The 26,458-nt window shown below is 45.4% G+C and overlaps 1 protein-coding gene and 1 pseudogene across 1 annotated transcript; one reads left to right on the forward strand and one right to left on the reverse strand.

The window, feature by feature from the left end:
• Positions 1 to 9,181: 9,181 nt before the first annotated feature.
• On the forward strand, positions 9,182 to 14,620 carry LOC109904920 (extracellular calcium-sensing receptor-like; annotated as a pseudogene).
• Positions 14,621 to 15,190: 570 nt separating this feature from the next.
• LOC109904921 (extracellular calcium-sensing receptor-like) lies at positions 15,191 to 20,018 on the reverse strand. Its single transcript, XM_031791222.1, has 8 exons — positions 19,554 to 20,018; positions 19,285 to 19,371; positions 18,782 to 19,048; positions 18,163 to 18,369; positions 17,740 to 18,012; positions 17,368 to 17,595; positions 16,972 to 17,095; positions 15,191 to 16,879 (listed from the first exon to the last, which is right to left on the reverse strand). Exons 1-8 carry the CDS (start codon positions 19,860 to 19,862, stop codon positions 15,966 to 15,968), a joined length of 2,409 nt encoding a protein of 802 aa, XP_031647082.1. The 5' UTR covers positions 19,863 to 20,018; the 3' UTR covers positions 15,191 to 15,965.
• Between the last annotated feature and the right edge of the window lie 6,440 nt (positions 20,019 to 26,458).

Here is a 26,458-nt window from a genome sequence, read left to right on the forward strand (position 1 = left end):
GGCTCCGTGCAGACTGGCAGCTCCCTGCAGACTGGCAGCTCCCTGCAGACTGGCAGCTCCCTGCAGACTGGCAGCTCCCTGCAGACTGGCAGCTCCTTGCAGACTGGCAGCTCTGGCTGCTCCATGCAGACTGGCAGCTCCGTGCAGGCTGGCAGCTCTGGCAGCGCTGAACAGGCGGTAGACTCCAGCAGCGCTGTAGAGGAGGAAGGCTCTGGCTGCGCTGAACAGGCGGGAGACTCCGGCAGCGCAGGAGAGGAGAAAGGCTCCGGCAGCGCTGGAGATGAGGAAGGCTCTGGCAGCGCTAGATAGGCGAGGCGCACTGTAGGCCTGATGCGTGGTGCTGGCACTGGTGGTACTGGGCCGAGAACACGCACAGGATGCCTGGTGCGGGGAGCTGCCACCGGAGGGCTGGTGCGTGAAGGTGGTACTGGATAGACCGGACCGTGCAGGCGCACTGGAGCTCTTGAGCACCGAGCCTGCCCAACCTTACCTGGCTCGATGCCCACTCTAGCCCGGCCGATACGAGGAGCTGGAATATACCGCACCGGGCTATGCACCCGCACTGGGGACACTGTGCGCACCACTGCATAACACGGTGCCTGCCCGGTCTCACTAGCCCCCCGGTAAGCACAGGGAGTTTGCGCAGGTCTCCTACCTGGCGTAGCCATACTCCCTGTGAGCCCCCGCCCAAGAAATTTTGGGGGCTGACACTCGGGCTTCCGTCCGCGCCGCCGTGCTTGCTTCGCCAACTCCATTATCCTATAACCTTCCACGCACTGCTCCATCGAATCCCAGGCGGGCTCCGGCACTCTCCCTGGGTCGACCGCCCACCTGTCTATCTCCTCCCAAGAAGTATAGTCCATACTCTTGTAGTCCAAACCGTACTCCCATGTCCATTCCTCTTTTCTCTGCTGTTGCTGCCTTTGTTGCTTCTCCTGCGGCTCCTGCCTGTTGACACGCTGCTTGGTCCTGTTGTGGTGGGTGATTCTGTAACGGTTCTCTTGTGGTGAAGGAGAGTCGGACCAAAATGCAGCGTGATGATGATTCATGTTATTTTAATGAAGGAAAAAACTATACATGAAGAAACTACAAAATAATTAAATGTGAAAACCAAAACAGCCCTATCTGGTGCAAACACAAAGACAGGAACAATCACTCACAAAACACTCAAAGAATATGGCTGCCTAAATATGGTTCCCAATCAGAGACAACGATAAACACCTGCCTCTGATTGAGAACCACTCCAGACAGCCATAGACTTTGCTAGATACCCCCACTAAGCCACACACCCAATACCTAACAAAACCCCAAGACAAAACACACCACAATAAACCCATGTCACACCCTGGCCTGACCAAATAAATAAAGACAAACACAATATACTTCGTCCAGGGCGTGACAATTATTTTTAAAAAGAACATTGACAACCCACCCATCTCACGCCCTGACCATACTAAAACTAAGACATAATAAAAACAAAGACATAATAAAACAACTAAGGTCAGAACGTGACAAGATCAAATATATTGTTAAGGTTTTCTACTGGTAAGTTTGCACCTTCACTATTTCAGTGCAACATTTTGTCCAGGAGGGATTTAATTTGTTGTTGCCTCTTTGGTTTTGGTAGGTTTCTACACTACTTTCCTTCCATCTACAGCATTTCTTAATATATTCAGTTCCTTTGGCTTTGATGCCTCATGATTGAGCATAGCTCTGTTCAAGTAGAGTGTGATTTTATAGGGGTGTCAGTGGACTGACTGACAGAACGCTCTAAGATACACTGGGTTGAGGTCAGTGATGAAGTTGTCTACAGTGCTACTGCCAAGAGATGAGCTATAGGAGTCCCCTTAAAGCCTACCATTGACAATGTACTTACCCAGTGTCCAACAGAGCTGCAGGACTTTTTGTTGGCGTAGTTGTGTCTAGGGGGGCACATGTGTTAGGGAATACTGTCAACTCTGTCACACCCTGACCTTAGAGATCCTTTTATGTCTCTATTTTGGGTTTGGTCAGGGCGTGAGTTGGGGTGGGCATTCTATGTTGTTGGTTCTATATTTTATTCTCTGTGTGTTTGGCCGGGTGTGGTTCTCAATCAGAGGCAGCTGTCTATCGTTGTCTCTGATTGAGAACCATACTTAGGTAGCCTTTTCTTAGGTAGACTTAAGTAGACCATACTTAGGTAGACCATACTTAGGGAGACCACCAAGAATGGTGGTCCCAAGCTCCAGCGATGGGGTTGAGCCAGTTCTTTAAGGGTTTTACCGTGAGTAACGTCATCAGCAGGATTGTTTATGCTATCAACATACCTCCAGTCCTGGACTTCGGTTAGGTCTTGGATTTCCGCAATGCGAGTTCCGACAAAGACCTTATACCTGCAGGACTCCGACTTGAGCCAGGTCAATACAGTGGTCAAATCACTCCAGTAGATGACCCTTTGGATTGGCAAGGTGAGCTCGGCTCGCAAGTTAGAGGCCAACAGGGCTCCGGAAAGGGCGGCACTGAGTTCCAGCCTAGGCATTGACAACTGCTTCTTGGTTGCGACCCTGGACCTGGCCATGACAAAGGAGACATGGGTGTGGCCTGCCTTATCCTCCACTCTTAGATAGGAAACCACCCCATAAGCTCACTCCGAAAGCGGCACAGAACACATGCAGTTTGTTAGGAAAATTATGATTAAATGACTGAACAAATAATTTTAAATGGAACTGTAACTAAGTAAACTTATACTCTGTTTTATTATATCTGATTAACAATATGAGTTCATAAGAAGGGATTGTGTGACACAGACAAGGAGTAATTAAAGTTAAGGAACACCATTCCAACTAGGCAGAAACTAGGTCAAAAGTTAATTCAGTTGTGTTGTGTGTCCTGTGTATGTGCTAGGGGGGTCAGAATGAACTCAGAATGAACCTTTAAAGTTCCCTTTGACCCGGTCTGGAGGAGAGGATTCTGTTAAGCAATGAAATGACGTCATGTTATTGTATATAAACTGTTGCTCGTGGTAACGTGGCAGCACGCTCCGAGAATACATTCTGTTACCTATTATTGATAAGACTGGTCTCCGTCTATTTTATGCAAACAAGAATCTTACAAATTCTCATGAAATATATTAAGGGAATTCAATTAATGAAAACACATTGTTATATTTAAATTACAGTAACAAGTTCCAGGCATGATCCTAGTTGGTCAGCAGGTGGTACATAACATCTTGGCATTTGGACATCAGAGAGCTCCGATAATTCTGTTTCCCAACAGATCCATCATTCCACTAGGTCAGCCGGGTGGATCGGTTCATCCCAGTCCCTCTTGGTCTGCCACAGGTCCTGGACTAAGACTTTGGCCCGGGTTGTGTATGGCAGGATATACCCAAGGGGATTGTATTGACAGGCCAGGGTCCGATAGATGGTGCGCAGAGTGGGGGTTTCGGTACTCAGGGATGAGCGGTGCTTATACCCCAGGGTATCCGGTATGCAGCTCCACCTCAGTCCTAGAGTGGGCTCTTCTGGGTTAGCACCAGACTGTGATAGCCATAGTTCACTGCTACTGGACCTGGCTTGTGGCAGGAGGTGCTGGATAACCTCGGCTCTGTTACTCGCCCACTGTCGGCCCTCAAATCCCCCTTTGGACAGGAGATTCCATACTTTATCAAGGAGTGCTTTCGCTTCAGCCGTGGATGGGATGCTCTGTAAGCAGTTATCCACATAGAAGGCATTTTCCACTGAATCCCAGACCTCTGGGTCACTGTCTGGGTGCTCCCATGCATGTCTCTGCAGAGCTTATATGGCACAACAAGGATTGCAGGTGGTGCAAAATGGGAGTACTTGCCATTCATAGACGGTGGGCTCGGCGTCTCGTTCCATATCTTGCCATATGAACCGGAGCAGTGTGGTGTCGGACGGCAGTAAACGAATCTGATGAAACATGGCTTTGATGTCTCCACTGATGGCTGTAGAGTGCTGCCGGAACCGGAGAAGGACACCGAGCAAGGAAGGACCTAAGGTTGGTCCGGGGAGTAGACAGTCATTCAGGCTTTGACCAGCAGCTTGGAATGAACAGTTGAAGACAAGTCGGTACTTCCCACCGTGTTGCTGGATAACATGGTGAGGGATATACCAGGATTCACGGAGTGCGCTTCCCTCTTCATGAGCTGTCGCTTTAGTGACATAGCCTGCCTTCACAAGGTTATGAATCTCTAGGTTATGAACTTCTGCAAGCTCAGGATTCTTCACCAGGCGTCGCTCCGTTCCACGCTGTAGTGGGAGTACAGCCCATGTTGTGGTTGCCAGAGGAGGATGGTTGGGCACCCGTAGCAGTGGGTTCGCATACCTGTGAACGCCATCCATTTCAGTGGTGGTGGTGCTCTTCTCCAGGAGATCTAATGCATAGGAGTCATGTTTCGAGCGAGTGACCTCCTGTAGCTTCCGGTTGGAGAAGGTGTCCATCTTTCAGAGCATCTCAACATTCCGAAGGAGGTCTGTGGCTGCACAGGGGGATGGATCTGGATTGCTTCTGGTGAAGAGGACTTGCTGTGACTGTACAGCTTGGGTGGAGAGAAGTAGATGGGCTGGACCTTGCACAGCCCAACCCAAGGAAGTATGGGCAGCAATGGGCCCTCCTTCTGGTCCAGCTCGTATAGGCTCAGTCGGGGTGACCAGATGTGGGTGGTCTGACCCAATTAGGATAAGTGGCGCTACTCTGGCCAGGTTAGGAAGAGGCAATCCTCGTAGATGAGGATATTGTTTCTGTAGAACACTTACCGGGCAGGAGTGCTCTGCGAGATTCAAGCCATCTGCTGTGAAGGCATTGGTGATGTTATAGGCCACGTCCCTGTTTCCTGAAGGTGAAATGCTAAAGGTCACAGCAGAGCCTTTCATTTGGGTAACATCATGTCGCACCGTTCTGAGATTAAGGATCTCGGGGGTCCCCTCCAGGTTAAACTGACGGGTGGCCACCGTGAGAATGATTGTTCTTTCTGACCCATCATCTAGAACGGTGAATGTATCAATGCTTCTCCCTACACTTTGCAGCGTGACCTCGACCTCCTTCAACATGACCCTTGGAGACCGGTTCTGCTGGTCGAGGTACAGCTCCTTTGCAGCTCCTACCATGAGCAAACTCTGCTCCTTCTGTGCTTGGGGAAATACATCATGCAACACGGTGAGATGGATTTCCTTACAGCGATTGCAGGATTTCCTCAAAGTGCAGGTCTCCGCCTTATGGCTACGGGCACACTTGTAGCATCGCTTGCCTGAAGTGATCCAGGCCTTCAATTGAGGTTGAGTGAGCTTTTTTACCCTGGGGCATGAGCCAAGGAAGTGCCCCTTACTATTGCAATATGGGCAGTAAGGCTGGAATTTGATGTTCTTGCTCTTGAGAGGGGTCTTCTTCCCGGGTTCCTCCCCGGCTTCACTATTTAAGTACATGGTAGTGGGATTTGGCCTTTTCTGTCCCTGCTGGTGTTCAAACTCCTTCCCTCCCCTGGTGGCTATGGCTGAGATTGTGGCCTGGTGAGCGATGCTCTCCGCCTTTGCCTTCACCTCCAACCATGCAGCCAGGCCTCTGAGAGTATAGGTCCTTTTCGAGCCCTCTTTCAGGATGCCCTTATTCAAACAATGTTCAATTAATCTGTCTCTGAAGTACCCTGGAAGTTTGCTAAGAAGCCTTGGTTCTTCATGTGCCTCCTCCGCCTCAATCGATTGGAGCATCGCGGTCAGGGATTGGACAGCCAGGGAGAACTCTTGGAAGGCAGCATTGTCTCCCATTTTAATTGAAGATGTGTTCAGGATGTTGTTTAGTTCATTCTGGAATAGCTGGCGTGGCTCAACATATCTCGCCTTCAGGGCCTGGATAGCGGCAGTGTATGGTGTTGCGGAGTGCATAAAGGATTGGGCCAGCCTGTATGCACTGGGAAACCATAAATTATCCATTAGTACTTGGTATTTGTAGCGTTCTGACAGATGACTGTGAATACCCAGTAGGCTCTCCAATGCCATTTCCAAAAGGACAAATTCCCTCTCCTTTCCGCTCTCAAAGTATGGCAGTTTTGGTCTGGGAATTCCATAGGCTGAGGCTACTAGAAGTTTCATAATGTTGGCTCCCTCTTCTGGTTGCGTGAAGGATAAACCCGGGACTTCTGATGAGCCCACTGTGGCCTCATTGGGCCGGTCCCCTACTGTCCCAGACCCTCCATTTGTGGCAGCCAGAATTGTTGACAGAGGAATGGATGAGACTGAGGCAGGAATTCCTTTAACCATAAAGTGGTATATTTACTGAGTAGTCTGTGCTGCATAACAAAGGGAAACAAATAACATGTATCTGATCAAAGTCATCATCCCAAAGATCATATAACAATCATTCATGATTAACATAATTAGGGAAGTCAACAATCCAATTAATTAAGAAGTCAATAGTAATCATCCGTGAGTCATTTAGGCAAACAACGACGTTTCTCATTTCACCCTTTCCATTTTCTTCATGTGTACATGTAATCAATTTCATTACATATTAACCATATCGATTGCATAATTGTCCTACGAGGATCCGTAGGGCCGTGATCATTGACCATTCACATTACACAATATGTTTGAAGCGTGCGCTCCAAGTCCCGCTCCACGGTAATAACTATAAACAATAACTGATGGCCCACTCTCCAGATCTAACAGATAGTTCAGATGAAAGGTAACAGAGTCGGTGGACTTACGTGGATTCATGGACGCACAGAACTTCTGGATCACTTCTGGTTCCCCTAAAGGGAACACCCCCTCCTATTCAGCTGAAAAGGTGGCGCGGGAAATTCCAAAAATATTCTTTAGAAATATTTTACTTTCACACATTAACAAGTCCAATACAGCAAATGAAAGATAAATATCTTGTTAAACCTCTTAGGGATAGTGAGACGCTAGCGTCTCAAGTGGCCAATAGCCTCGGGAAATGCAGAGTGCCAAATTCAAATAAAACGCGTTAAAACTCAAACTTTCATTAAATCACACATGCAGGGTACTCAATTAAAGCTACACTCGTTGTGAATCCAGCCAACATGTCAGATTTAAAAAATGCTTTTCGGCGAAAGCATGAGAAGCTATTATCTGATAGCATGCACCCCCTGAACATTACCTTTGACGAGATTCTTCGATGGCACTCCAATATGTCCCATAAACATCACAATTGGTCCTTTTTAAAAATTAATTCCGTCCATGTATACCCAAAATGTCAATTTTTAAAAGCAGGTTTGATCCGAAAAAAAAACAGCTTTCCAAAACATAACGTCACTACAAAACATTTCAAAAGTTGCCTATAAACTTTGCCAAAATATTTCAAACTACTTTTGTAATACAACTTTAGGTATTTTTAAACGTTAATAATCGATCAAATTGTAGACCTGTATTCGATAGAGCAAGTAAACAAAACATGCACCATTTTCCCTCTTGCGTAACTATCAACAGTGTAACGTTGTTACAGGATGTGCCTCTTCTTCGTTTCACCAATGATTAACTTCAACCTCATTCCAAAGACTGGTGACATCCTGTGGAAGTCGTAGGAACTGTAAAATGGGCGCTATCTAATTTCCCATGGCAAAGACAACTGAGGGAACTGTCAGAGGAAAACATTTTTTTAATTCTGAATAGTTTTTCCTTGGGGTTTTGCCTGCTACATAAGTTCTGTTATAGTCACAGACATGATTGAACCAGTTTTAGAAACTCCAGAGTGTTTTCTATCCACACCTACTAATCATATGCATATAATATATTCCTGGCATGAGTAGCAGAAAGTTGAAATTGTGCACGCTATTTATCCAAAAGTAGAAATGCTGCCCCCTATCTCTAAGAAGGTAATTACCATCGTGTCCGATTTTTAAAATGTTTTACAGCGAAAACACAACATATATTTATGTTAGATCACCACCAAATTCAAAAACACACACAGACATCTTTCACAGCCAAGGATAGAGTCACAAAAGCAGAAATATAGATAAAATGAATCACTGACCTTTGACACTCATAGGACATCATGTTATACATGTATTGTGTGTTTTGTTCGATAATGTGCATATATATAAAAAATCTCAGTTTACATTGGGGCGTTACGTGCAGTAATGTTTTGTTTCCAAAACATCCGGTGGTTTTGCAGAAATACTAACATTAAACATTGAAAAAAGATGCAAGTGTTATTCACAGAATTAAAGATAAACGTATCCTCTATGCAACCGCTGTGTCAGATTTCAAAAAAACTTTATGGAAAAGGAATTATCTGAGAACGGCGCTCAGTACCCAAAGAAATAGCCGCCATTTTGGCGTCAGCAGAAGCTACAAAAAACACTATAAATATTCACTTACCTTTGAATATCTTCATCAGAAGGCAGTTCCAGGAATCCCAGTTCGACAATAAATGACTGATTTGTTCCATAAAGTTCCATAAAGGCCATCATTTAGCCACTTGTTGCTAGCTTGTTCAGCCCAGCATTCAATCCTCAAAAAGCATGAGCAATTCCTCCAGACAAAAACTAAAAAAGTTCCATTACAGGTCGTAGAAACAAGTCAAATGATGTATGCAATCAATATTTAGGATGTTTTAAACATTAATCAGCAATAAGGTTCCAACAGGAGAATTTCATTGGAACGGAAGAACACTCTCTCGTGACCTTGCGCATTGAGACCGAGGCTTTCTGCCAGACCACCCACTCAAAGAGCTATTATGAGCCCCTCCTTTATAGTAGAATCATACAACCAGAATCTAAAGACGATGACATCTTGTGGAAGCCCAAGGAAATGCATGCACAACCATATCTAAGCTGAACTTCAAATGGCACTGTTTTGAAAATCGAGTTCTCACTTCCTGTTTGGATTTCTTCTCAGGTTTTTGTCTACCATATGAGTTCTGTTATACTCACATACATAATTCAAACCGTTTTAGAAACTTCTGAGTGTTTAATAATATGCATATATTCCCATCTGGGAAAGAGTAGGAGGCAGTTTACTCTGGGCACGCTTTTCATCCAAAAGTGAAAATGCTGCCCCCTAGCCCCAACATGTTTTAAGGAAGAGAAAGCAGCGAGATCAGGCAATGGCAATTTCCTCCTTTTATGGAGTTGAGAGCTGTCAGACATTTTCACCTGACCTAATTAAAGCGCCCCTGGCCCAGTTGAGTAAGTGGCAATGAATTAAAGGATTATTCCACCAACTCCATGGGCCTTTTCTACACAGGTAGTCAAAGACGTAACCCCTTCCTGCTGCCTGGGGTCCGGCTGGGCTACCGTATCCTGGACAGCTGTAGTCAGCACCCCTGGAGCCTGCGAGGGGCACCGTCCCTGGTGTCAGGGGGGGACATCAGATGTGAAACTACAGAGATTTACAACCTCAAATGTGATTTTAACCACTAACCTCAACCTCATGTTTCCCTAAAATTAAAATTTAATGAAATGTATTTGCCAAATAGCCAATAATATTGTGAAGACACTACACTAAATTAATATCAAATATTGTAGTTCATGTACTTGGTAACATGTGGTTCTGAATAAACATCCATGTTATGGGTATTCTGTCCTGTCCAGCACAGCCATCTAGTGACTGCCCTGTTCCTCTGGTCATTGGTGATGCATCATCCACTCAGACCATCATCCTGGCCAGGACCCTGGGGCCTCTCTCTGTGCCTGTGGTCAGTCTCTCTCCACACAACCAGGAAGTGCAATAGCTAGAAAAATTGCCATAATACTTTAATTCATCATATTTCAGATAGTCTAGTATTTACTGAGATATTATATGAGGGTATTTGGTACTTCATTAAAAAAATATTGATGTGATTGTGTCCTTAGTCTCTCTCTCAACAGCCAGGTTATATACTGAGTGGACAAAACTTTAGGAACACCTGCTCTTCTATGACATAGACTGACCCAGTGAATCCAAGTGAAAGCTAAGATCCATTATTGATGTTACTTGTTAAATCCACTTCAATCAGTGTAGATGAAGGGGAGGAGACATGTTAAAGAAGGATTTCAAATATGTTTTTTAAGCCTTGAGAAAATTGAGACATGGATTGTGTATATTGGCCATTCAGAGGGTGAATGTGCAAGAAAAAAGATTGTGAACGTGGTATGGTAGTAGGTGCCAGGCACACAGGTTTGTGTCAAGAACTGCAATGCCGTGTGTACCAAGAATGATTCACCACATCCAGCCAACTTGAAACAACTGTGGGAAGCATTGGAGTCAACATGGACCAGCATCCCTATGGAACGCTTTCGACACCTTGTAGAGTCCATGCCCCAACGAATTGAGGCTGTTTTGAGGGCAAATGGGGGTGCAACTCAAGGTGTTCTTAATGTTTTGTATACTCAGCTAGAAAGATTGCGATAATGCTTTAATTAATTATAATTAATCTGGTCTGGTATTTAGTGAGAAATGATTGATTCAATGGCGTTGTCCTCAGATCAGTTACCAGGCCAGCTGTGGCTGTCTCAGTGACAGACAGGAGTTCCCTAACTTCTTCAGGACCATCCCCAGTGATGTCTACCAGGCCCTCACCATGGCCCGGCTCACCTGGCTCTTGGGATGGACCTGGGTCGGGGCTATTGCTGTAGACAATGACTACGGTTGTCACACCCTGACCATAGTTTGCTTTGTATGTTTCTATGTTTTGGTTGGTCAGGGTGTGATCTGAGTGGGCATTCTATGTTGGATGTCTTGTTTGTCTATTTCTATGTCTGGCCTGATATGGTTCTCAATCAGAGGCAGGTGTTAATCATTGTCTCTGATTGGGAACCATATTTAGGTAGCCTGGGTTTCACTGTGTGGTTGTTGGTGATTGTTCCTGTCTCTGTGTTTTGCACCAGATAGGGCAGTTTTTGTTTTTCCACGTTTATTGTTTTGTAGTGTTCGTGTTTGTCTTTTTGTTATTATGTCTGGTGAACTGCATTTTGGTCCGCTTCTCCTTCAGATGAAGAAAACCGTTACAACGGTCGTCTGGCCATACAGGTGTTTCCTTATTTTACTTTGAATTTTGTCTATGACTTTATAAATTCTTGCTCAGTTTACAGAAAAAGAAATGCAGAATTTCTGGTCAAAGTTTTTTGTGTTTATCTTTATGTATTTGGTCAGGCCAGGGTGTGGCATGGGGTTTTTGTCTTGGGGTTTTGGTGTTAGTATTGGGATTGTAGCGTAGTGGGTTATCTAGCGAAGTCTATGGCTGTCTGGAGTGGTTCTCAATTAGAGGCAGGTGTTTATCATTGTCTCTGATTGGGAACCATGTTTAGGCAGCCATATTCTTTAAGTTTGTCGTGGGTGATTGTCCTATTTGTCCTGAGTGTCTTGATGTCCTTGTTTGATGTTAGTTGACACAAGTATAGGCTGTTTTCGTTTTTTGTTTCGTTTATTGTTTTTGTAGTGTTAGTGTTTAGTCGTGTTTACGTTTGTTTAAATAAACATGGATCGCAATCGACACGCTGCAGTTTGGTCCGACTCTCCTTCACCACTAGAAAGCCGTAACAAGAATTGAATTTACATCACAAAACAATTGTATAGAAAACTGTATTTTGTTTATTTACATTATATCTAATACTGGATACTTTAAAAAATTATTTTCATCAACTTAGTATCAGTATTGTGACAATTTTGATCCCCAGGTGTTTGAGGAGATTCAGGGGACGGGGGTGTGCCTGGTGTTTGAGACCCTCAACCGGGCGAACCTGGTGAGGGATGTGAAACGAGCAGCAGACACGGTCCAGGCCTCGACAGCGCGGGTGATCCTGGTCTTCCTCTGGTACACTGACATGGGGGCGTTACTCCTGGAGCTGGGGAGGAGAAACGTGATGGACAGGCAGTTCCTGGCCAGTGAGGCATGGAGCACCAGCGGACAGCTCCTGAGAAACCCCGCCCTCTTTAACGTTGCTCAGGGCGTCGTGGGTGTGGCTATTCCTGGCACCTATTCCTGGCTTTGAGGCCCACCTTCGAAGTCTCAACCCCTCTCGTCGTCCCTGAGATGTCCTGTTCAAGGAATGGTGTTTGGGTGTTTGGTGTTTGGGTGTAGCCCTGGAGCAGCACATGGACACGGCACGTCTCTCTCCCCTTCCTCCTTATATCACTACCACACACCCCTCCTCCCACCTCCAGTTCCCCTTGTCCACGCCTAGCCTCCTGCAGTGGGGCAGAGACTCTGGAGGGGGTACAGAGCCCCTTCACAGACACCTCCCAGCTGAGAATAACCTATAATGTGTACCTGGCTGTGTATGCTGCAGCCCACGCCCTCCACAGCCTGCTGTCCTGCCCCCAGAGACACAGCCCTACCTGGGGCAGCAGCTTCACCTGCTCCCTTCCTTACAACATCAGCTCAGCGGAGGTACTCATCTATTGCCCGTGTTAATTAGAGATGATTTGCAAACACAAATAAATCAGGGGGGGAATTGGTCATGCCAATGTATTCCTTTTTTGTTATTTAATATCAATAAATGTCCACTTAACAGTCACTATGGGGATATGTTTTGAGTTATTACATCATATTAACAGTGTAATGGTCATGTTTGTGTCTCCACTCCTCCAAGCTGTTGCAGCACCTGAACCAAGTTAACTTCACCACTCCACTTGGGGAGCCGTTCTACTTCCGGGCGCGGACGTCCCTGCTGTGTACGACCTTGTGAACTGGCACAATTGTCACAATTGGCCGTGTAGACGGGTCCAATCTCCTTATCAACCAATCAGCCATCCAGTGGAACACAGGATCTAATACGGTAAGAAAGACCATTTCTAAAACATGAAGTGAATGGTTTTGTTGAAATTAATTCAATTGCAATTAATTACATGGGATGTACAGGTGCCTGTCAGTGTGCAGTGACGGCTGTCCCCCAGGCACCCGTGTAGCCAGGAAGAAGGGGGAGCCTGTTTGCTGCTTCGACTGCATCTCCTGTGCTGAGCGAGAGGTCAGCAACACCATAGTTCAGTGAACTGAATATCATCAGTCTTCTCACATCACTGAGGTGGGTGGTTATTCCCACCGTCTGTTGTGTGTTAATGCTTACTTAAGACTTATTAGACTGAATAATTAATGATGCTTTTCTCCCAGGCTCTTTGCAATGTGACCAGTGTCCTCTGGAGTTCTGGTCCAACAGCCATCGGACCGCCTGGGTCCCTCGTCAGCTCGAGTTCCTCTCCTTCAATGACGTGATGAGCGTCACCCTGACCACTGTTGCCGTGTGCGGTGCTGTGGCAACAGTGGCTGTGTTTATGTTCTTTGTGTACCACCGCCACACCCCTCTGGTAAGAGCTTTAACAAAGTGTTGAATGGGATCAAATTGAGATTTCTTATATGGTACCATGTGTGTGTAACCCTTCCAGGTGCGGGCCATCAACTCGGACCTGAGCTTCCTGCTTCTCCTGCCACTCAAGCTCTGCTTCCTGTGTTCGTTGGTGTTCATTGGCCGTCCCTCTGTGTGGGCGTGTCGGATCCGCCAGGCAGCATTTGGGGTCATCTTCGTGCTCTGCCTCTCCTGCCTCTTGGTCAAGACCATCGTGGTTCTGGCTGCGTTCTGCTCAGCCAGGCCCGGTGCTGGGCAGCTGATGAGGTGTTTTGGACCCGTTCAGCAGAGAGGGAGTGTCTTCCTCTTTACCAGTTGTTGAAGGAATTTAATTCCTCTGTTTTAATTCCCAATTAAAATTAACACACTGAATTCATAAGGATTTGCAAGAACCTTATTTTATAGGAATGGACAGAGTCCCGGTCTTAAAGTCAAGTAACAGCCTTTATTCAAGAGTACTGAGTTCATACACATTTTACCACAGGTTATAAACTGAAAATGATGTCAGTGTTTTCTATATGTTCCGTCTCTTCTTGACACTGGGAGAAAGGCTCTATAGCTCAAGCCTTCCCTCCACGCCTAGAGCCAAGGTCAGTCAGTGTAGATAAGCATTCTAGACAGTCTGGAATCATAGCTCAATCATTTGTACCAAGGAACAGACCGTCATTGTTCTAAACTCTTGACTACATTATCTTTATTCAATACTGGGCTCAAGAGAGAATTCATACATGTACAGTAGCATAATAGTATTCTGATTAGTACATCCTGATTGAAATGTATACATAATTGGTCATTATAGATAAGGAAATTTTTAACACCAGTGTTCAGGTGAGCGCTTTAACATTAAAATAACTTTCCAAGTCACCTAACTGAATTAATCAGTCATTTATAAGATATTTAAATATGTTTGTAAATGCAGGTGATCATTTGTGCCGTGTGGCTGTCCATGAGCCCTCCCCTGCCTTACCGTGACCTAGGCCTCAAGGGGTCAAAGGTCATCCTGGAGTGTGAAGTGGGCTCTGTGGTTGGCTTCTCTCTGGTGCTGGGCTACATCGGCCTGCTGGCCTCCCTCTGTCTCCTCTTAGCCTTCCTGGCCAGGAAACTCCCACACAACTTCAACGAGGCCAAGCTCATCACCTTCAGCATGCTGATCTTCTGTGCTGTGTGGATTTCATTCGTCCCTGCCTACATCAGCTCTCCTGGGAAGTACGCAGACGCTGTGGAGATATTCGCCATCTTAGCTTCCAGCTTTGGGTTACTGCTCTGCATCTTTGCTCCGAAGTGTTACATCATCTTCCTGAGACCAGAGAGAAACACCAAGAAACACATGATGTCCAATTAGAAACCAGCAAGAAACACATGATGTCCAATTAGAAATCACCAAGAAATATATGATGTCCAAATATAGTCTTCATTGTGTTTAGTTAATAACACCATCTCACTTGTTTTGTATGGTAAAAACTTAAAGAATGACATGATACATTGTATAATACTTACCAGCAAGTTACATATTTAACAGACAATACCTAACGTTGATGGACACAAATGAACATGACTTTTCTACCCTGCTGGGAGTGTATGTTTCTAATGATTCAATAGTGAGTCAGCATTGACTCATGGTTCAGTCAACAGTGAATCAATAGTTAGTCAACAGTGAATCAACACTTAGTAAGTCTTCCTCTGAATCACAATATGACTATTCTTTCCCATCAATTTAATGACATCCATTTCTCCCCTGAATGTCAGTTCTGAAAAAAATCTGTTCAATTAGATATGGTTAATGAAAAATGTTTTCTCCTTTCACATTTCATGAGGTGTGTAATTCTCTATTCCAATATGACACAGTTCCCTGAAATTTTTATAAAATATATCGCTAAATTTCAACTGTTCAATAAAAACACGTTCTGCAACTCCTTTCAAGTCAAACTGTTTTATTAAATGAAAATGTGCATGAATGAATATTTAATTAATGGGTGAATAAGTGTGGCAGCAGAATCCTTGAGAAGGAAGAGGGAAGTTAAGCTGTTCCACACAATGTGATGATTAAATTGAAAGCTTTTCAATGCAGAAACCCACTCATCGGGGATAACCTATCCCATAGAAGATTAAAGCCACGCACAGACAAATTAAATACATTCAAAGCCTACTTAACAGGCCAAGGAAATAATATTTAGTCACAGAACATCATAATTATAATCAATAACATGCTACTACACATCACTAGAGTGCTAACAAAACAATAAAATCTCTTTGATTTAATTTAATTTATTGCCATCAAACTACAAACAGAAGTGAAAACAAAACGGAGCTACTTCAAACTATTTGAGACCATCAAACTCTTTTACTATACATTTCTCCTTTCCTTTCTTTGCATGACAGAGTGTGAAGCAAATCCCTAGCAGGCATAGTACCCCCACCTAGTGTTCATATTTCAGATCAGCACAGAGGACATGAAGAAGACGAGAAGAGGAATCCACTGTAAACTGCTGTTATGGTATTGAGCCTATGGGAGAATCTCAATGACATTTCCGTGATTCCTCGTGTCCTCTCTCCTCGGTCTCCTTTTCAAAACCCAATGAATGAGAAGGTTAGATATCCCGCCCCTCCTGACCTTCTAATCTAATTGGTTTTGAGATGAAAGCGAGGAGAGAGGTCGTGAGAAATCAAGGAAATGGAACAAAGATTCTCCCTATGTCTTGGTTGAGGCCCGGCCCATCAGAGCCTTCTTGGTGTTCCTCTCTGGCCTCAGCAGGATGATGTAACACTTTGGGCCGAACAGAGCCACCAGGATGCCAAAGCTGGAAGCTAAGATGGCGAATATCTCCACAGCATCTGCATACTTCCCAGGAGAGCTGATGTAGGCAGGGACGAAGGAGATCCAAACAGCACAGAAGATCAGCATGCTGAAGGTGATGAACTTGGCCTCGTTGAAGTTGTCTGGAAGATTCCTAGCCAGGAAAGCCAAGAAGAAGCTAAGGAACGCCAGGAGGCCGATGTAGCCTAACAACGCTCCGAACCCTGCTACCGACCCCACCACACACTCATATACAATCTTATCATTATGGTAGCGCATGTTTTTGTGTGGAGTTGGAGAGGCTGAAACCAGCCAGGCTGTGCAGATAGCAGCCTGGAATGAGGTGAGAACCAGAACTGTTCCTCTCTGCTGCCCAGCACCAAACCACTTCAGGCTTGCCTTCCCCCCAGGCTTAGAGGTCCTGAACACAGCCAGCACCACAAGAGTCTTCACCAGTATACAGGAGACACAGAGAACAAAGCTGATACCAAATGCTGCATGCCTCAGCTGACACGTCCACAGCCGTGGCCGGCCAATGAACAGCAGCGAGCACAGGAAGCAGAGTTTGAGTGACAGAAGAAGCAGGAAGCTGAGCTCAGAGTTGTTGGCCTTGACAACAGGCGTGTTCCGGTAGTGGGTGAAGATTCCGAGGACCACTGCACAGATGAGGGCTCCTAACAACGAGGCGGTCATCAAGGAGATGCCCAGGGATTCCTGGTAGGAGAGGAACTCAACCCCCTTAGGGATGCAGAGATCACGCTCCGGGCTGGACCAGAAGTCCTCTGGACATTTCAAGCACTCGGCCGAGTCTGACAGAAAGACAGACAAAGAAAATGTGGACAACCTTTTCATCAGCCCCAAACCACCCTCAAATACTTTAAATGGTATTAATTTCACTGACCTGTTGTGTTGCTGACCTCTCCCTCAGCACAGGAGATGCAGTCGAAGCAGCAGACAGGCTCCCCCTTCCTCCTGGCTACACGGGTGCCTGGGGGACAGCTCTCACTGCATACTGATCGTGGGGGCTATAAGGATGAAGGTGAGGGGGAATTTAACCTTTATTTTAATAGGCAAGTCAGTTAAAGAACAAATTCTTATTTACAATGACGTCCTAGGAGGGAGAATGTAAGACTTTTATACGCCCATATTTATACTCCCATATTTACACACCCATATTTACACACCCATATTTACACACCCATATTTAATGCTTCTTTGCTCTACATTGGTATAAGTTCACACTGTTTCTGTTGCAGTAGTGAAATATGCTCTGTAGCTATATAACTTTACAAATAACCTTTCTTGACTCAAAGTTCCAGAAAATTCTGTCCTCGTCCAGTGTGAGCTCTTGTCCTGCGGGGGCTGATTCGTCAATCACACCCACATTCTCCACCTGAACACTCCCGTCCTGGAGCCACGCCCAGTTCAGGATGTCATAGATGGCCAGGGCGTCCCCGTTGTCATCGAAAGAAATGCGATCACCAAACCCTGTGGTGAAGTTAACCCTCTCCAGGTAATGGACCAGCTGGACAGAGGAGGGGGATGGAGGGATGGAGGGAACAGAGGGAAGAGAGGAAAGAGGAGGAGATTATGGACAAAAGACAGTATGAAGTCAGGGGGCTTGACATAGAAAACAGTGTTTGTGTGCTCGAGTATAAATATATTCCACCTGCCAGTGCTCCAGTCTCTCTAGACTTGCACAGCGGTTCCCACTGAAAGGTCCTCTCCCTGGCACACACTGCAGTAGGTCATGCAGGGCATGGGCCAGGGCGTATACTGCCTTATACACGTTATACTCCGGCCTGAGCTCAGACACGTCCCCACAGTTGGTCTCCACATCCCTCAGGTCCTCCTGACCTGTACATACATCACCCCCAGCCTCCACCCAACCTGCTGGGGGCTCCAACCTGCACCCAAACACAGCCTCCCAGAACTGTCTCACCTTACCAGAACAGAGAAAGGATTTTTTTAGAGGGACACTAGTTGTTTTCTTCTATATTGTAGAATTTATAGGCAAAGTAGCCCTTTTAACGTTTTAAACATAATGTATGAAGTAATTAAATAAATTGTTGGAGTTAAAAGATTACTTCACCATGTTGTTTCCAGGGTTATTGTCAGGTTGGTTGTTGGGGCGGATGCTAAACAGGAAGTCCCTGAGGCCGGGTATCTCTCCACGGCGGATGGCAATACCCAGGGTACCCCCCAGGTAGGGCATGAGACGGGGGGTGTGAAACACAGAGGAGGTGGTCCAGGCTTCACTGGCGATCCACTGGAGACCCTTCACATTCTGCACCACCACCTTGTATAACGGGATTTATATTTTATAATCAGACCACCCCAATGGTAATACGCTGTAACACTTTTATACACTGTTGTTTGTGAGAGGGGTAACATCCTACAGCTGTTATGGCTGTAATAATGTCTGTAGAATGCATTTGATGATAAAACATACTTACTATGACTGTGATATGTGGGTGTCCCCAAGATATCTTAGGATGGATGCACTAACTGTCCAGGGACACCGATATGTAAAATATATGCACACATCACTGACTGTAAGTGTCTTTGGATAAAAGCATCTGCTAAATGGTATTACTAATATTATTATTATGAAGTGTAACTCTCTCTGGATTAGAGTCTCTGATACTAAAATGTGAATGTATTGTAAGAGTTATTTTAGATCAACTGTCAAGATAAAATCATCTCTGAACCTCATCCACCAGAGGGAGCAGGTAGGCCTCATTGGAGAACACCACCACCACACGAGCAGAGGAGCTCTTGATCTCTCCCACGATCCTCTGCAGCTCAGTGGGGCGGTTGTCTTTGGGCAGGACCTGGGAATAGGCCACACAGCCCCCTGACTCAGCCAGGCTTGAGTGGAAGGACCGGGCAGCATGAACTCCGTAGTCATCATCACTGAACAGCAGTCCCACCCAGGTCCAACCCAAACGACGTAGGATCTGGATCATGGCTCGCACCTGAGAACACATCAACAGAGATTAGACATTACTGGTGTTATTACAGAGACTGAAGAGTATAGAGAGATCAACATAAACTACATACATTATTTTTGTCACCTTTTATTTAACCTTACCTAAGATTTTTTTCTTATTTAACTGTAATGCCATTACACAGTATGAAGTGTATAGTGAGTATATATGGGAGCTGACGGTTCACTGTGTAATTATGTCATTGTAGCCTTCTAGAGACAGACCTGGAAGGCGTCACTGGGGATGGTTCTGAAGAAGGATGGGTATTTTCCCCGGTCGCTTAGACAGGAACACGTGGCGTAATGACTCACCTGAGGGAGAGAAATATACAATGATTCATTTGTTATTCTTCAATGAATTAATATAATAGAAATGTTTCATACCTAGACACATGTAAGACCTAAACATGCTGTTTCTCACTCAAAGTGGGGTTTTGGAATACAAGAAGGACATTTCCAATAATGATGTCATCTTTCTATTCTTTCTGATTTACCATGGGAACCCGGAACAGACCTAGGACACTGGAGATGGCGATGGAGTTTGTGGACCCTGGGTCTCCCACAATCCCTAGCACCGGGGGTGACCCAGAACAATTCTCATCCAATAAGAACTCTTTCTCTGTCCCACTGGCCAATGACATGGCAGCACGGAGCGATACTCCCAACTTCTGGCAGTCGTCATAGAGCTGGTATCCGAGCTTGATGTTTGGCAGAAGGTCAGGGTCTCTGTTGATCTCATCTACAGCAAACGCCATAGTCTGGGCCTGCTGGAAACCACAACTGGTAAAACTGAAAAGGAACATTCAATCAATTTGTAAATGTTTTAAATCGCTCTAGAGGTGTTGAACCCTGTGCACCTCTTAAGTGGTGTGTGAGAGAGTGTTGTCATAAGGGGTTGAGAGGAGAAAACAAGTTACTTTTGTCAAGGATAGATAATAAAATAGCTTTAGCTTAAAGGTAAATTTGCTTAGAAAACAGGAATAATGATAGAAAACAATTGAATACACACAATTTATTCACATAAATTTTGAAACCGCAATGTACTATTCACCAATGTAACAAGAACCCAGTAGGTCTCCGGCACCAGGGTTGGTTAACACTGATCATAGTGAGGCTTCTTATAGTAGGGATGTCTATCTGTCCTTTTTAGGAGAGGTGCAGACACACATCCAGTCCAGTCCAGTCCAGTAGATGAATACTCACCCCTCACAGTAGAGCTGCTGGGGTTCTGATGTGAAAGATAGCTCAGGGAACACAGTGAAGTAGTGGACCTCAAACAGACCTCCCAGGATCACATCACCCTTCTGGTACATCCCATTCAGACTGAAATGCTCCCGCAGACGACAGGACGAGGAAGTGGACGAGGCAGAGGAGTAGTTCAATAGAAGGCTCAGAGATGAGGAGTTCAGCATCATGACTATAGATAGGTAAAGGTTAATATATTGCCTGACCCTCATAGCTGTACTCTGTCTCTCCCCCTCTCTCTCTTTCTTACTCTCTTTACCTCTCTTTTATAGTGTCATTGGAGGTTGACACTATATGGCAGGGAGAGGAGTGGCGGGAGTTTGCAGGGGGAGGGAGTTGGGGTGAGGTGGCGGGGGAATGCGGGGTGGAGGGATTGCAGGGGGAGGGATGTTGGGGGGGGGGGGGTCAGAGTCGCAGGTAGGAGATGAGACGTGGGAGTGTCAGAGAAAGACAACATATGAACTGTTGCCACGCAAAAAGGGAAACCAGTGAAGAACAAATACCATTCTAAATACATATTCATGTTTATTTATTTTCCCTTTTGTACTTTAACTATTAGCACATCGTTACAACACCGTATATTTATTTATTTTTTATTTTACCTTTATTTAACCAGGTAGGCAAGTTGAGAACAAGTTCTCATTTACAATTGCGACCTGGCCAAGATAAAGCAAAGCAGTTCGACAGATAAAACGACACAGAGTTACACATGGAGTAAAAACAAACATACAGTCAATAATGCAGTATAAACAAGTCTATATACAATGTGAGCAAATGAGGTGAGAAGGGAGGTAAAGGCAAAAAAGGCCATGATGGCAAAGTAAATACAATATAGCAAGTAAAATACTGGAATGGTAGTTTTGCAATGTATATAGAGATAATATGACATATGAAATGACTCTGTTCCTTTGAAAAGTTTGTGATTTTAATGTCAGATTTTTTTCTCTCACTTTTGTTTATAATCAATTTAATTTGCTTTGGCAGTGTGACCATATGATTCCCATGCCAATAAAACCTTTTGAATTTAATTGAAAGATTTATTACACACCAAGTTATTCCACCATGAGTCCTGTAGGGGAGCTGTTTTTCTCCCTCTTTCGCTTCCTCTTCCTCTCCCTCTCCCTCTCTTCCTCTCCCTCTCTCCATCTTTCTCTCTCTCTAACTCCCTTTCTCTCCCTCCCTCTCCCTCTCTCTCCCTCTCTCTCCCTCTCTCCCGCTCTCTCCGTCCTTCACAGATGTACCAGTTCATTGCTTGGTGTCTGTTATTAAGGGGACTTTAGCTCCAAGCTAATAATGAGGCTGTGATGAATCGAGAGACACACACACAAATCAAAATAAAATCTAATTTGATTGATTGCATACACATATTTCGCTAAATGTTATTGTGGGTGTAATGAAATGCTTATATTCCAACAGTGCAGTAATAGATAACAATACAAAACAATTCATGCAACAACACCAAGGAATTAAGAAATATACAAATATTAGATCAAGCAATGTCAAAAATTGTGTGAATGAAATGTGTGTTTGAATATTATGGACAATATATTAATAAAAAAAGTTGGTCTGAGGTGCTGCATTTCAGTGCTTGTGGCGTCACTACAGATCCGGGTTCGATCCTAGGCTGTGTCACAACGGGCTGTAACTGGGAGTCTCATCGGGCAAGGCACAATTGGCCCTGCGTCTACCGTGTTACGGGACTTTTTGGCCTGGGGGGGTCTTCACTTGGCTCATCGCGGGCCGGTTGATTGTAGGCTGACTTAGGACATCAGTTGAATGGTGTTTCATCCCGCACATTGGTAAAGCTGGCTTAAGCGGGAGAGTGAATATGCATATCCTTGCTACAGGCAGTTAGATTTGGGTATGTCCTTTTAGGTGATAATGGAAAAAAAGAGTACGATTCATAAGAAGGTAAGATTCTTACCCTCTACAAGATGGGTGCCCCTAAACCGGGACTGTTGTTGCTAATGTGCGCTAATGTAACTAGAATGACGTTGTATATAACAGCCAACTTTCCAGGACATAGACATATCTGACATGGGCAGAAAGCTTAAATTCTTGTTAATCTAACAGTAGTGTCCAATTTACAGTAGCTATTACAGTGAGAAAATACCATGCTATTGTTTGAGGGGAGTGCACAACAACAAAACACTTTTATCATAGAAACTGGTTTGATACATTCACCTCTGAAGGTAAATAATGTACTTACATTCAGTAATCTTGCTCTGACTTGTCATCCTGAGGGTCCCAGAGATAAAATGTAACATCATTTTGTTTGATAAAAATCTATTTATATGTTCAAATGTAGGATCTGGGTTCTACAGTTTGACCTTACTTCTGTCTCTGGCTCCACACCCACCCTGCCCGGCTATCTAGATTTGTGAAAGTTAGTGTATAAGCTAATGATCCGTCATGTATGACATTTCTGGGAGTGTGTAAACAAAAAAATATATATTACTATAGCATTTTTGTATGTTATCTATAGTTGAGTACTTGAACAAATATCAATTGACCAATTCGGCAGATTTTGCCAAACACCTAGCAGACTTAATACAACATATTGTGCAGTAATGTAATTCTTCACTGGATTAGTCTGAAACTTTGTACACACACTGGTTCCATCTGGTGGCCAACATCTAAATGACACCTAGACTCCTATTTGAAAGTATGGCCTTTCTCTTGCATTTCAAAGATGCATGTTTTTCATTGTAATCTATTTTACCAGATCTAATGTGTTATATTCTCCGACATTAATAACACATTTCCACAAACTTCAAAGTGTTTCCTTACAAATAGTAACACAAATATTAATATGCATATTTAAGAAGTGTGGTTTTGCATGTCATTTTTTGGAAGTGTGTGTGTGTGTGTTTGTGTGAGTGTGTGTATGTGTGTGTTGTTGGCCTGCCTCCATATCCCTTTAGTGTGTCAATGAAAGGTGTTTGATCTGGTCTGTATTATGCATTTCCCAGTGATGCTTTTCCCTGTGGGGTGTAAACTGTGATGATCTTCCCTGTGATGCTTTTCCCTGTGGAGTGTAAACTGTGATAATCTTCCCTGTGGGTGTAAACGGTGATGCTGTGGGGTGTACCTGTGATGCTGTGGGATGTAAACTGCGATGCTGTGGGGTGTAAACTGTGATGCTGTGGGTTGTAAACTGTGATGCTGTGGGGTGTAAACTGTAATGCTGTGGGATGTAAACTGTGATGATGTGGGGTTTAAACTGTGATGCTGTGGGGTGTAAACCATGATTCTGTGGGGTGTAAACGGTGACACTGTGGAGTGTAAACTGTCACTTTGATGGACACTCCCATTTACTTCCCATGCTGTTGTCACTGTGCATTTCTTTCTGTGCATGTTTTTCCATTCATCTTTCCCCATTCTACTCTAAGCCTCTTCCCCCATTCTGCTCTATGCCTCTTTCCCCATTCTACCCTATGCCTCTTCCCCCATTCTACCCTATGCCTCTTTCCCCATTCTACCCCCTGCCTCTTTCCCCATTCTACCCTATGCCTCTTCCCCCATTCTCCTCTATGCCTCTTTCCCCATTCTAATCTAAGCCTCTTCCCCGATTCTACTCTAAGCCTCTTCCCCCATTCTACTCTATGCCTCTTCCCCCATTCTACTCTATGCCTCTTCCCCCATTCTACCCCCTGCCTCTTTCCCCATTCTACCCTATGCCTCTTCCCCCATTCTACTCTATGCCTCTTCCCCCATTCTACCCCCTGCCTCTTTCCCCATTCTACCCTATGCCTCTTCCCCCATTCTACTCTAAGCCTCTTCCCCCATTCTACTCTAAGCCTCTTCCCCCATTCTACTCTATGCCTCTTCCCCCATTCTACTCTATGCCTCTTCCCCCATTCTACCCCATGCCTCTTTCCCCATTCTACCCTATGCCTCTTCCCCCATTCTACTCTATGCCTCTTTCCCCATTCTACCCCCTGCCTCTTTCCCCATTCTACCCAATGCCTCTTCCCCCATTCTACTCTATGCCTCTTTCCCCATTCTACCCTATGCCTCTTCCCCCCCTGCCTCTTTCCCCATTCTACCCTATGCCTCTTCCCCCATTCTCCTCTATGCCTCTTTCCCCATTCTAATCTAAGCCTCTTCCCCGATTCTACTCTAAGCCTCTTCCCCCATTCTACTCTATGCCTCTTCCCCCATTCTACTCTATGCCTCTTCCCCCATTCTACCCCCTGCCTCTTTCCCCATTCTACCCTATGCCTCTTCCCCCATTCTACTCTATGCCTCTTCCCCCATTCTACCCCCTGCCTCTTTCCCCATTCTACCCTATGCCTCTTCCCCCATTCTACTCTAAGCCTCTTCCCCCATTCTACTCTAAGCCTCTTCCCCCATTCTACTCTATGCCTCTTCCCCCATTCTACTCTATGCCTCTTCCCCCATTCTACCCCATGCCTCTTTCCCCATTCTACCCTATGCCTCTTCCCCCATTCTACTCTATGCCTCTTTCCCCATTCTACCCCCTGCCTCTTTCCCCATTCTACCCAATGCCTCTTCCCCCATTCTACTCTATGCCTCTTTCCCCATTCTACCCTATGCCTCTTCCCCCATTCTGCTCTAAGCCTCTTCCCCCATTCTACTCTATGCCTCTTCCCCCATTCTACCCCCTGCCTCTTTCCCCATTCTACCCTATGCCTCTTCCCCCATTCTACTCTAAGCCTCTTCCCCCATTCTACTCTAAGCCTCTTCCCCCATTCTACTCTAAGACTCTTCCCCCATTCTACTCTAAGCCGCTTCCCCCATTCTACTCTATGCCTCTTCCCCATTCTAACCCCTGCCTCTTTCCCCATTCTACCCTATGCCTATTCCCCCATTCTACTCTAAGCCTCTTCCCCATTCTACTCTATGCCTCTTTCCCCATTCTACCCTATGCCTCTTCCCCCATTCTACCCTATGCCTCTTTCCCCATTCTACCCCCTGCCTCTTTCCCCATTCTACCCTATGCCTCTTCCCCCATTCTCCTCTATGCCTCTTTCCCCATTCTAATCTAAGCCTCTTCCCCGATTCTACTCTAAGCCTCTTCCCCCATTCTACTCTAAGCCTCTTCCCCATTCTACTCTATGCCTCTTACCCCATTCTACCCTATGCCTCTTCCCCCATTCTACTCTATGCCTCTTCCCCCATTCGACCCCCTGCCTCTTTCCCCATTCTACCCTATGCCTCTTCCCCCATTCTACTCTATGCCTCTTTCCCCATTCTACCCCCTGCCTCTTTCCCCATTCTACACTATGCCGCTTCCCCCATTCTACTCTATGCCTCTTTCCCCATTCTAATCTAAGCCTCTTCCCCCATTCTACTCTAAGCCTCTTCCCCATTCTACTCTATGCCTCCTTCCCCATTCTCCTCTAAGCCTCTTCCCCCATTCTACTCTAAGCCTCTTCCTCCATTCTACTCTATGCCTCTTCCCCCATTCTACTCTAAGCCTCTTCCGCCATTCTACTCTAAGCCTCTTCCCCCATTCTACTCTATGCCTCCTTCCCCATTCTCCTCTAAGCCTCTTCCCCCATTCTACTCTAAGCCTCTTCCCCCATTCTACTCTAAGCCTCTTCCCCCATTCTACTCTAAGCCTCTTCCCCGATTCTAATCTAAGCCTCTTCCCCGATTCTACTCTAAGCCTCTTCCCCCATTCTACTCTAAGCCTTTTCCCCATTCTACTCTATGCCTCTTCCCCCATTCTACCCTATGCCTCTTCCCCCATTCTACTCTATGCCTCTTCCCCCATTCGACCCCCTGCCTCTTTCCCCATTCTACCCAATGCCTCTTCCCCCATTCTACTCTATGCCTCTTTCCCCATTCTACCCCCTGCCTCTTTCCCCATTCTACACTATGCCGCTTCCCCCATTCTACTCTATGCCTCTTTCCCCATTCTAATCTAAGCCTCTTCCCCCATTCTACTCTAAGCCTCTTCCCCATTCTACTCTATGCCTCCTTCCCCATTCTCCTCTAAGCCTCTTTCCCCATTCTACTCTAAGCCTCTTCCTCCATTCTACTCTATTTCTCTTCCCCCATTCTACTCTAAGCCTCTTCCGCCATTCTACTCTAAGCCTCTTCCCCCATTCTACTCTATGCCTCCTTCCCCATTCTCCTCTAAGCCTCTTCCCCCATTCTACTCTAAGCCTCTTCCCCCATTCTA

Source organism: Oncorhynchus kisutch, linkage group LG15, assembly GCF_002021735.2.
Source record: "Oncorhynchus kisutch isolate 150728-3 linkage group LG15, Okis_V2, whole genome shotgun sequence".
Lineage (NCBI taxonomy): Eukaryota > Metazoa > Chordata > Actinopteri > Salmoniformes > Salmonidae > Oncorhynchus > Oncorhynchus kisutch.

Excerpts from the sequence above, each read along its gene's own strand:
- LOC109904921 (XM_031791222.1), bottom strand. The coding sequence starts at position 19,862 with ATGTTCCTTTTCAGTTTTACCAGTTGTGGTTTCCAGCAGGCCCAGACT. Across the intron at positions 19,372-19,553 it reads GTCTGTTCCGGGTTCCCATG|GTGAGTCATTACGCCACGTG; the intron begins GTAAATCAGAAA and ends TCTCTCCCTCAG. Across the intron at positions 17,596-17,739 it reads AGAGACTGGAGCACTGGCAG|CTGGTCCATTACCTGGAGAG; the intron begins GTGGAATATATT and ends TCCTCTGTCCAG.